This window comes from Schistocerca nitens, chromosome 1, assembly GCF_023898315.1.
Source record: "Schistocerca nitens isolate TAMUIC-IGC-003100 chromosome 1, iqSchNite1.1, whole genome shotgun sequence".
Taxonomy (NCBI): Eukaryota; Metazoa; Arthropoda; class Insecta; order Orthoptera; family Acrididae; genus Schistocerca; species Schistocerca nitens.
In genome coordinates this window covers 708,187,754-708,200,091 of record NC_064614.1, presented here as the reverse complement: position 1 = coordinate 708,200,091, position 12,338 = coordinate 708,187,754, and the positions used below count along the sequence as shown (strand labels likewise).

Below are 12,338 nucleotides of genomic sequence, written 5' to 3'. Positions count from 1 at the left end.
AGAGTAGACTTTGATGCTGCGCAATATGACCCTCAGTCGTTCCCCTCGTTGGCTGCGCCATGGGAGGGACGTAGATCTAGTGCCAAGCGGGAGCCTTACGTACCGCAATACCTTGTCTGCAGCAGGACTGATGGTGACTCCTTTCTTACGACGAAGCCTCTGTTTTTTGTGGAACACCTGGAGGATAAGTTTGGGGAAGTGGCGGGGTTGTCTAAAATGAGGAATGGGTCCATCCTCCTCAAGACGTCCTCCCCAGCCCAGTCACGAGCGTTGCTCTTGTGTGATAAGCTGGGTGACATCCCTGTAACCGTCACTCCCCACAGTAGCTTAAATATGGTCCAGGGGATTATTTACCATCGTGACCTATTGTTACAATCCGATGACGAGCTGAGAGCCGACTTGGAACGACGTGGAGTGCATTTTGTCCGTCGTGTCCATCGAGGACCCAAGACTAAAAGGGTGGCCACCGGTGCCTTTATCTTGGCCTTCGAGGGTGATGTCTTGCCCGAGAAGGTCAAGGTGATGGTTTACCGTTGTGACGTCAAGCCATACGTCCCTCCCCCGATGCGATGCTTCCAGTGCTGGAAGTTTGGGCATATGTCCTCCCGTTGCCCGTCCAGCGCTACATGTCGAGATTGCGGACGCCCCTCTCATCCCGATTCTCCATGTGCGCCTCCGCCTGTATGTGTCAACTGTGGGGAGCACCACTCTCCATGCTCGCCGGATTGCCCCGTTCTTCATAAGGAGCGGAAGATCATGGAATTTAAGACCCTGGACCGGCTTACTTATCGAGAGGCTAAACTGAAATATGAAAGGTTGTATCCTGCTTCCATTCGAACATCTTATGCTGCAGCCACGTTATCGTCGCCCACGCGAGCGATGGTTGTCGCCGCCTCTGTGCCGCCTTCAGTGGGCCCTCGGGGCCGTGCATCTCTGTCTGCCCCCCTCATGTCTGGGGGCAAGCCTTCCTCTGTTGCCCCCTTAGCCGTTGGGGGTAAACCCTCTTCTGTCGCTCCCCCCACGCTTACTTCGGGAGTGACATCTACTCCACAACCGGGGGGCTCGATCCCTCCCCCTCCTTCTCCACCGGCGTTGCCTCTGCCGGTTCCTCTCTCGCGGAAGGGGTCCCTCGGGGCTCTCCCTTCCTCTGTTTCTTCTCCTACCCCGCCGGATGTCAGCCAGTGGCTGAAGGTTCCGCCACCTGCTGGTCGTAGAGCTTCTGCGTCGTCATCAGCCTCCGACGCACCTTCAGAGAAGCTCTCCCAGCCCTCTCACCCTAAGGGCCGTCGTGAGAAGAAGGAACGGAATGTGTCCAAGAAGAAGGACGTTCCGGCGGTTTCAGTACCGCCTGCTGTACATAGTCCTGGCTCCAGGGATGAGGTGGAGATCCTCGCCTCTGCCGCGGATCTCGCCCTCACGGACCCCTTGGGGGCCTTTCCTATGGACTCAGTTGACTCTCCCCCGGTGGCGGCAGTTGGCTCTGAGGCGCCGTCTGCCTCTTAGTCGCATTCACGCCCTCCCAGTCCCTTCCTGCTTCCGTTCTCCAGTGGAACTGCGGCAGTTATTTCCGCCACCTGCCTGAGCTCCGGATGCTTCTGGGTGTTTCCCCTGTTCTCTGCATTGCTCTGCAGGAAACTTGGTTTCCGGCAATGCGGACCCCCGCCCTTCGCGGTTATCGGGGATACTATAAGAACCGCGCTGCCTGTCAACGAGCTTCGGGTGGGGTTTGCCTTTTTGTTCACCACTCAGTCTGTAGCTCGCCAGTCCCCCTTCTGACGCCTTTAGAGGCAGTCGCTGCCAGGGTTGAGCTCTCGCCGGCTATTACTGTTTGCTCTATTTACATTCCTCCGGATGGGGAGCTCCCCCGCCATGTCTTGGCTGCGCTGCTGGCTCAACTCCCACCTTTGCTGCTTCTGGGCGATTTCAATGCCCACAACCCTCTCTGGGGTGGGACTGTCTCTGATGACCGCGGTTGGGCCGTGGAGCATGTGTTGGCTCAGCTCGACCTTAGCCTCTTGAACACTGGTGCTCCCACGCATTTCAGTGTGGCCCATGGATCGTTCTCGGCCATCGATCTCTCTCTTTGCAGTCCCGGACTTGTCCCATCCCTCCACTGGAGAGTGCATCCTGACGTGTGTGGTAGTGACCATTTTCCCATCTATTTGTCACTGCCCCAGTGTCATTCTTCTGGGCGCCTGCCCCGCTGGGCTCTCCACAGGGCTGACTGGCCGGCTTTTACTTCCGCTGCAACCATTGAGTCTCCCCCACAGGGTGACATCGCCTTTAAGAGGCTCCGTGCCTTGGCCCGTCGTCTTGTTGCACGGCGTAAGCAGGAGTGCTGGGAGAGGTATGTCTCATCCTTGGGCTCCCATGTCTCCCCCTCGCTGGTGTGGTCATGGATCCGGCGGATTTATGGATACCAGACCCCTATGGGTGTCCCTGGGCTCTCCTTGGACGGCGCTGTCTGCACGGACGCTGCCGCCATTGCTGAACGGCTTGCCGCGCACTTTGCTAAGAGCTCTGCGACTGCATCTTATCCCCTCGCCTTTCGCTCTCTAAAGGAGCGAGCCGAGCGGACGCCTTTCTCATTCCACACGCGTCGTTCTGAAAAATACAATGCTCCTTTCAGCGAGAGGGAATTCCTCGCTGCCCTCGCCGATTGCCCTGATACAGCACCAGGACCAGACTGCATCCACGCACAGATGCTGAAACATCTTTCCGGGGACTGCCAGAGACACATCCTCACCATCTTTAACCGCATTTGGAGCGAGGGCGTCTTCCCGTCGCAATGGCGAGAGGGTCTTATTGTCCCGATCTTGAAACCCGGTGCGGACCCACTGGCGGTGGACAGCTATCGTCCCATTACCCTCACCAACGTTTTGTGCAAATTGCTCGAACGTATGGTGGGGCGGCGTCTGTGTTCTACATCTACATCTACATTCATACTCCGCAAGCCACCCAATGGTGTGTGGCGGAGGGCACTTTACGTGACACTGTCATTACCTCCCTTTCCTGTTCCAGTCGCGTATGGTTCGCGGGAAGAACGACTGTCTGAAAGGCTCCGTGCGCGCTCTAATCTCTCTAATTTTACATTCGTGATCTCCTCGGGAGGTATAAGTAAGGGGAAGCAATATACTCGATACCTCATCCAGAAACGCACCCTCTCGAAACCTGGTGAGCAAGCTACACCGCGATGCAGAGCGCCTCTCTTGCAGAGTCTGCCACTTGAGTTTATGAAACATCTCCGTAACGCTATCACGGTTACCAAATAACCCTGTGACGAAACGCGCTGCTCTTCTTTGGATCTTCTCTATCTCCTCCGTCAACCCGATCTGGTACGGATCCCACACTGATGAGCAATACTCAAGTATAGGTCGAACGAGCGTTCTGTAAGCCACCTCCTTTGTTGCTGGACTACATTTTCTAAGCACTCTCCCAATGAATCTCAACCTGGTACCCGCCTTACCAACAATTAATTTTATATGATCATTCCACTTCAAATTGTTCCGCACGCATACTCCCAGATATTTTACAGAAGTAACTGCTACCAGTGTTTGTTCCGCTATCATATAATCATACAATAAAGGATCCTTCTTTCTATGTATTCGCAATACATTACATTTGTCTATGTTAAGGGACAGTTGCCACTCCCTGCACCAAGTGCCTATCCGCTGCAGATCTTCCTGCATTTCGCTACAATTTTCTAATGCTGCAACTTCTCTGTATACTACAGCATCATCCGCGAAAAGCTGCATGGAACTTCCGACACTATCTACTAGGTCATTTATATATATTGTGAAAAGCAATGGTCCCATAACACTTCCCTGTGGCATGCCAGAGGTTATTTTAACGTCTGTAGATGTCTCTCCATTGATAACAACATGCTGTGTTCTGTTTGCTAAAAACTCTTCAATCCAGCCACACAGCTGGTCTGATATTCCGTAGGCTCTTACTTTGTTTATCAGGCGACAGTGCGGAACTGTATCGAACGCCTTCCGGAAGTCAAGAAAAATAGCATCTACCTGGGAGCCTGTATCTAATATTTTCTGGGTCTCATGAACAAATGACGCGAGTTGGGTCTCACATGATCGCTGTTTCCGGAATCCATGTTGATTCCTACATAGTAGATTCTGGGTTTCCAAAAACGACATGATACTCGAGCAAAAAACATGTTCTAAAATTCTACAATAGATCGACGTCAGAGATATAGGTCTATAGTTTTGCACATCTGCTCGACGACCCTTCTTGAAGACTGGGACTACCTGTGCTCTTTTCCAATCATTTGGAACCCTCCGTTCCTCTAGAGACTTGCGGTACACGGCTGTTAGAAGGGGGGCAAGTTCTTTCGCGTACTCTGTGTAGAATCGAATTGGTATCCCGTCAGGTCCAGTGGACTTTCCTCTGTTGAGTGATTCCAGTTGCTTTTCTATTCCTTGGACACTTATTTCGATGTCAGCCATTTTTTCGTTTGTGTGAGGATTTAGAGAAGGAACTGCAGTGCGGTCTTCCTTTGTGAAACAGCTTTGGAAAAAGGTGTTTAGTATTTCAGCTTTACGCGTGTCATCCTCTGTTTCAATGCCATCATCATCCCGGAGTGTCTGGATATGCTGTTGGGTCCTTGAGTCGCGTGGTCTCCTCGCTCCATCCCAGGGTGGCTTCCGTCGGGGCCGGTCTACAGCGGACAATTTGGTGCGGCTGGAATCTGCTATCCGTACGGCCTTTGCCCGACGTCAGCATCTCGTTGCTGTATTTTTTGATCTGCGGAAGGCGTATGACACCACATGGAGGCATCATATCCTTGCTACGTTGCATGAGTGGGGTCTTCGTGGTCCGCTCCCGGCTTTTCTTCAATCCTTTTTATCGCGGCGCTCTTTCCGGGTGCAAGTGGGTGCCGCCTCTAGTTCATCTTATATACAGGAAAATGGGGTCCCGCAGGGCTCGGTGTTGAGCGTCTCGTTATTTCTAGTGGCCATTAATGGTCTGGCTGCAGCCGTGGGGTCGTCGGTGTCTCCTTCTTTGTATGCCGACGACTTCTGCATCTCATTTGGCTCCACGACTACGGGAGTCGCCGAACGCAGGCTGCAAGTAGCCATTCACAAGGCAGCATCATGGGCTTTGACTCATGGTTTTCAGTTCTCTGCAGCCAAGACTCGAGTTATGCACTTCTGCAGGCGTCGGACGGTCCACCCTCATCCTGAACTTTACCTCGACGGCCACCTGCTTGAAGTGGTGGACACTTGCCGCTTCTTAGGACTCGTGTTTGATGCCCGGCTCACATGGGTTCCTCATATTACTCAGCTGAAGCAAAAGTGCTGGCGGCACCTCAACGCCCTCCGCTGCCTCAGCCACACATCTTGGGGTGCGGATCGCTGCACGCTGTTGCGATTGTACAGAGCCCTTGTGCAGTCCAGGCTTGATTATGGGAGCCTGGCCTATGGGTCTGCATCGCCCTCAGTGTTGAAGTTGTTAGACCCCATACGCCACTGTGGGGTTCGGCTTGCAACTGGCGCCTTTCGTACGAGCCCCGTGGATAGTCTACTGGTGGAGGCCGGGGTTCCCCCGCTGCGGATTCGCCGCCACAGACTGCTCGCCGACTATGCTGTCCCCGTGCATTGCTCGCCGGGCCATCCCAATCGTCGCCTGCTTTTCCCTGTCACGGTCCTCCATCTGCCCGACCGGCGACCTCGGTGTGGGCTTTCCATAGCTGTCCGCGTCCAGTCCCTGCTGTCAGAACTGGGGTCATTCCCTCTTCTGCCTCCCTTCCGGGTCCGTGCACCTACGCCTCCCTGGTGTTTGCCCCTGCCGTCCGTCCGTCTGGACTTGGCACAGGGACCCAAGGACTCGGTTCCACCTGTGGCCCTCCGTCGCCGTTTTCTTGCGCTCCTCGCCTCATTTCCGGGCTGTGAGACTGTCTACACTGATGGTTCCCTGGTTGATGGTCGCACTGCCTACCATGTTGAACAGCGCTCCTTGCCGGCTGGCTGCAGTATTTTTACTGCAGAGCTGGTAGCCATATTGCGCGCTCTTGAGCATATGCGTTCCTGCTCAGGTGCGTCCATCGTCATCTGTAGTGACTCCCTGAGCAGCCTCCAGGCCATCGACCGCTGCCATACCTCTTCTCCTCTGGTGTCCTCTATTCAGGAGTCTGTTTCCGCCATTGCCCGTTCTGGTCGTTCGGTGGTCTTGGTTTGGACGCCAGGTCATGTTGGCATCCCGGGGAACGAACGTGTTGACAGGCTGGCCAAAGGGGCGATCGACGCCCCAGCTTTGGAGATCGGCCTCACAGCTCGCGATCAGCAGTTGGTGTTGCGCCGTAAGGTGCTTGGGATGTGGTCTGCTGAGTGGCGAGGCATGACAGCCCCTAATAAACTGCGGGCTGTCAAGGAGACGACCGATGTGTGGCGCTCCTCCCTGCGGTCTTCTCGCAGGGACTCTGTCATCCTGTGTCGGCTCCGCATCGGCCATACCTACCTGACGCACGGCCATCTTTTGCGTCAGGAGGATCCCCCCCTGTGTCGGTGTGGGTCCTGGCTGACGGTCGCCCACATTTTATTGGAGTGTCCCCGACTGCGCACCCTCCGGCAGTCTTTTAATCTCCCGGGCACTTTGCCTTTGGTTTTAAGCGACAATGCCTCCATGGCTGATGACGTTTTAAATTTTATTCGTGTTAATCCTTTTTATGGTTCTATTTAGGGAGGTCCTGCTCCTTTCCCTTTGTGTGTCTATTGTCCTCAGGTCTCTCATATTTGGTTGCAGATTTTAGTGTGTCGTCGGCTGGTTGACTCTTTCCCTTTTTTTTGTTCTTGTGGTCAGTTAAGCAGTTTCCGGCCATCTTTTTTTCTTCTGTTTCTTTCTGTCTGGTGTTTGTCTGTACTCTTCTTGTCTGTAGTGTTCGTTGCTGCATTTGTGTTCTTTTAGTGCCTGGGGGGGGGGGAGTCTCCTCCCCCCTTTGGTTTTTACCTGTTCCGCCGATTTTAGGCTCGCCTGTTTTTGGAATGGGGGACTGATGACCTTCGCTGTTTAGTCCCCCTTACACATCCCAACAACCACCACCACCACTCATTACTTTTGTCTTTCTTCAGTTTACTTGTAATCCACATTCTTCACTCAGTAAATAGTTTGTTTCATCCAACATATCCTATAATTCTTCTTAACTTTTACTTAGGATAGCAATGTCTTTAGTGAATTTTATCATTGATATCCTTTCACCTTGGATTTTAATTCCACTCCTGATGTACCTTTCTTTTATTTTCAGCATAGCTTCTTTTAGTGAATTTTATCATTGATATCCTTTCTCCTTGGATTTTAATTCCACTCCTGCTGTACCTTTCTTTTATTTTCAGCATAGCTTCTTCGATGTGTAGACAGAACTGCAGGGCTGAAAGACTACATCCAAATCTTACACCATTTTTAATGCAAGTACTTCATTCTGGGTTTTCCGGTCTTATTATTCCTTCTTCTTTCTTATAGATATTGTAGATTAGCCATCTATCCCTATAGCCTACTCCTGCTTTTCTCAATATTTCAAATATCTTGCACTATTTTACAGTGTTGCTAGCTTTTTCTAGGTTGACAGATCCTCAGAATGTGTCTTAATTTTTATAAAATCTAGATTCCATTATTAATTGCAACATCAGAGCTGCCTTTTTGGTTTTTTATCTTTCCTAAACCCAAACTGATACTCATTTGGCATATCCTCAATTTTCTTTTCCATTCTTCAGTATATTATTGTTGTTGACAACTTGGATGCCTGAGCTTTTAAGGTGATTGTGTGATACTTGTCGCACTGTCACTTGGTTACCTCTTCCCCCAATGATTTCAGAAATTCTAATGATATTATCTATCTCTTTTGCCTTATTAAACAATGGAAAATCCAGGCTGGAATGTAACAATTTTATGAAAAGAATAGTTACCACTCACCATACAGTGGAGATACTAAGTCGCAGTTAGGACAACAAAAAGACTGTCACAAAATAAGGTTTCGGCCAGCAAGGCCTTTGTCAGAAACACACACACACACACACACACACACACACACACACACACACACACACACACACACGAGACCACAGTCTTCGGCAGCTGAAGCCAGACAATTTGCCTTATTTGACTGCAGGTCGTTCAAACCTCTGTTACACTTCAATTTTAATATTGGTTCATCTGTGTCTTCCATATTGACTCCCATTTCTTCCTCAATTATATCTCTAGCCCCCCTGCCCCCCACCTGCCTCCCTCCCTCCCTCCCTCCTAAAGCCTTCAGTGCATTCTTTGGTTTTTCTGTATGCTGATTGAATCCTCCTGATAACATTTTTTTTCCTGTAATCATTTCACCTTGGCTTTCCTGTGTGATGTGTCAAAAGAAAAGTAACTGCTTGATTTCTGTAATGACATAGAGCATGTATGTACTTGTATTTCCAGAATGGTGACACATTAATTTCCAAGTATTTTTATTGGCTTTGCTTGCACCTCATGAACATCTCTTTCCTTTCATTATTTTTTCTATACTATGAAAAGTAAAGACATCAAGATACTCTTTGCAGTGGAGAGGAAGATTAGTAATTTTATGATCTGCTTTTGTCACCATCACTACCAAATGCTTTGTAATTTTTATTTTATATTTGTTGTTTTTCCCATTTTAATAGCAAAGAGGCATCAGTTTTTGTGGTTGCTTTATTATTTGTACATTGAGTTTAATGTGAATTGATATAATTTACAGATACTGGCTGTTTGGTGAAAAACAGAAAGGGGCCAAGGTAGTTGGACATCGAGGATGGTTCCCCCGCTGTTGTGTTGTAGAATTGGCTGAAGCAATACCAAATGATTTTGATAAGAATAAATAAGTAACCCATTCCAGAAAATGTATCATACTTTTAAAGCATTGATAATATCATTGTGAGGTACTATGTCTTCCCCCCCCCCCCCCCCCCCCACGTTTTTCCTCTGCCTTTTCTCTCTCTCTCTCTCCATATTTATTTTTCCCTCTTCCTTCCTCTTCTGCCCCTTCACCACTCTCGTTCTCACTTTGTTATGTGGCATCCTTGTATCAGTGGAGAGCTCCTGAATTAACAATAAATGAAGATTTCATAGTAATTTTGTTTCAGCTGTCTTTGGTGGTTGAAACAAACACCTTGAAACTCAAAATGAAAACCATATGTTGTAACAAATAATAATAATAAATAGACAGTGCTGATTTGAAACTATTGATTTTTCCCTACATCTTTTTTGTTCCTTATTATTGTGGTCCTGTCTTCCAGTTCACATTGCTTACCTGTCCTCCTTGTTCGCTCTCATCTTTTTTTGCTTTTCTTTTTCTCCGTATAATCTTATTTTTGCACTATCTGCATCTCCTTTCCCCTGGAGTTATTGATCTGTCTGTTGCCCTGAACTTCTGAACATAAGTTCTCCTTGTCCCTCCATTTACGCAATTTCATTATATCTTATTATTTTGCCGAATATCTAGTGTTAGCTGCTTGAGGTTCAAATTGTGTATTCCTTCTTGCTCTCAATTCAGCTCTTTGTCTTTTTTCAAGCCAAAGTCCTATCAACTTTTTTCATACCTCTGGTTCCTTTTTTACATTGCCTTTACACATGCCTTAAAAGGTACAAAAACTTGCAATTACAGTAAGTACCGCCATTTATTTATTGGTTGCCACAAGTCATATAACATTTTGACTGATAAAAGTACCAGTGGGTATTGTGCATCGCTTCCATTTCCACAGATAATAACAATGTTAAGAGAGATCTTTCTATTTGACTGATAGAAAAGTGATTTCCTAGACATCTTATTGTTTGTGAATTGATCTCAACCTTAAATGTTTTTGTTATTGTATATGTTTTTATACATTTCATGGACCAGATTTGTTATATTATAATGTTTTTATTACATAGTTATGAATATGTATTAACAAATTAGTAATTGTTGTTTAAAAGCACAGTGTTTCAGTTGTTCAACATTTTTCATGTCTTTCACATATGACATGCTTTTGCATGTGGTGACTTTTTGTTGTGAATTGTGTGCACATGTTAATAATGATATTTTTATTCATTGTGTAAACTGGGGGGTACCCTTTAGTTTGCAGTGCTGGTAATCAGTTAAGAAACATATGGTGTATGCTGCAGCCTTTAGATATCTATGTGCGTTTGTTTTAGATGTATATATGAATTTATCCTTGCAGTTTTAATTATTTGATACTGCTTATTTGATGCATTCAGTGCAGTTAATTGAAATTGTTCCGAAAGGACTGATTCCATTGTACATTGTCCTATGAATTATCACAGATTCATTTTTATATGTCTTTAGAAAGTTTGTAAATTGCTTTTTTTCACAAAAAGGCTTTAGCGTAATTATCCCTTAACCTCAATAAAATTATTGGAGACTGAACATATCACTAAATTTGCAAACAGAACTAGCAGACACATCTTGTTTTTATAAAAAGAGGTGAGCATTGCAGCCAAATTTGAATACTTTCTGATTTTTAAAACAATTTCTATGCGAATAACAGGAATTATATTTATATTTCTACTAGCTGTTTTAATGTAAGGGATAGTTGCTTCACTAGAAAATGAAGAAGTGTGAATTTTCATCATCTACCAGAATGGCACTTTATTGCTGTTTTATTATTCATTCCTACAGTTTAAAAGAAATCAGTTTTTCCTGTGGCTACATCATCAGGTACAGAAGTGCACACTGCTACGTGCATGCACACACACTTAATGTATTCCATAAATGACTAAATGAATGTTAATGCTTTTGCTTTACTTTTGATTTATTGCTCTCATGGTAACCAAAGAACTTTAGTTTCTTATATGTGCCATACTTTAAACTAATGCAGGGGAGAAGCAACGTAATATCACACGTGCCTGTAGCTCTGTGCCTTGTACAATTTTTAGATATGAAAAAAATCTCCCATCACATTAGACATGACAGCTATTTATTGTGAAAAATTGATTTCTTGTCCTGAAAAATCATCTATTCATTTAGTATATAAGATGTTAGTTGGTGTACTATTTTAATACATTTTTTCTTCAAAGTGAAAATACAAAATACAGTTTAGTGCTTACTGTACCTGTACTTACATGTTATAGCAGAATTGTAGACATCAAAAAAATTCTTTTATTGTTAGAGATCCAATGAACATTTTTATAATGTTTAAGATTGTGATATAAAATAAAATCCAACCTGTTAAAAATAAATATTTTGTTATTTTAAAAGAAAATTGAATGACTCTCGAATTTTGAATGTTGTTCCTTTTTATAGATAATAATTTCTGTTGGTTAATATATCATGTAAATTAACAAAAATTTGTCAATAAAGTTTGTGAATTTTTTTTAAAAGAAAAAGCTATTTTATTTTCTCCTGTGATATAAGTATAGCAGCATGTCGTAAAACATTGTCACTCAGGCTTAAATAACTGATCATTAAACTGCATTGAAATGGTTATAGTAGATTATAATTTGTTATGTGCAAATGAACTTTGTCAATCTTGTGTTTAATGTCTGTTTCATTTAGACACTACTGGCAAAATTTTAAGGATATTTGTAGGGAAAAAATTAAAGTGGAAGGGAAAGCAACTACAGTAAACAACCATAAAGATTTTCTCACAAGATACTGTTGCTATTCATATCGAAAGTGATTATTTTGTGCTTAAAATATGGATGTTATTCAAAGATGATGATGAAGATCATCCATTAAAATCATAATGTTTGTACTTTTATTGTGTTTGTTTACTCTAGTTTCTTATTGAAGATTACACCATAATGCCACAAAGACACCATTTAGATCTCATTTTACACAACAGAATCTTCAGATGTAGTGAAGCATACCAGAGACCAATAACAGACTCAGTAGCATTGAATGTTCCACAGAATATTACAAGGCTTTGATGTGGCATCAGAAACAAAGGAAACCACTTCCCCACAGGACTGATAATTACTATTGTTATTTAGTTTATACTCCAGGTCTCCATTAGTATATATCCCACACAGGGCAATGCAGAAATGGACCCATTTACAGTGGAGCCCTTGAGGATATAAACTTAGTCTTTTAACTACCGCCAATGACTCTTGCATATTTCTACATAGAGAATATTTCATGTTGCTGCCAAGAATCAGTGGTAATTAGTAATAATCATATCCCTTATTTACTGTTTTGTTTTTGTGGAAAGTGGCTCTGTTTGTTTGCTTTTAAATTTAATATTGTTTGGATTTGTGTCTCCAAGGCTGAGGACTTCTGTATTATGGACATCGTTGCATGCCAAGTGCCCTGTGATTGAACTTCGGCTTGTTCTTCAATATTATGACCTGTTCAGGAAAGCTTTCATTTCTAACTTTATGGATGT

The 12,338-nt window shown here is 45.3% G+C and overlaps 1 protein-coding gene across 1 annotated transcript in view; it reads left to right on the top strand.

The window, feature by feature from the left end:
• LOC126259807 (palmitoyltransferase ZDHHC6) overlaps positions 1 to 11,212 on the top strand; it is a 124,211-nt gene extending 112,999 nt beyond the window's left edge. Inside the window, exon 9 of the mRNA XM_049956841.1 lies at positions 8,717 to 11,212. Within this exon, the coding sequence (XP_049812798.1) occupies positions 8,717 to 8,840 (124 nt within the window). The 3' untranslated portion in view covers positions 8,841 to 11,212. The remainder of the gene's footprint in view (positions 1 to 8,716) is intronic.
• Positions 11,213 to 12,338: the final 1,126 nt, after the last annotated feature.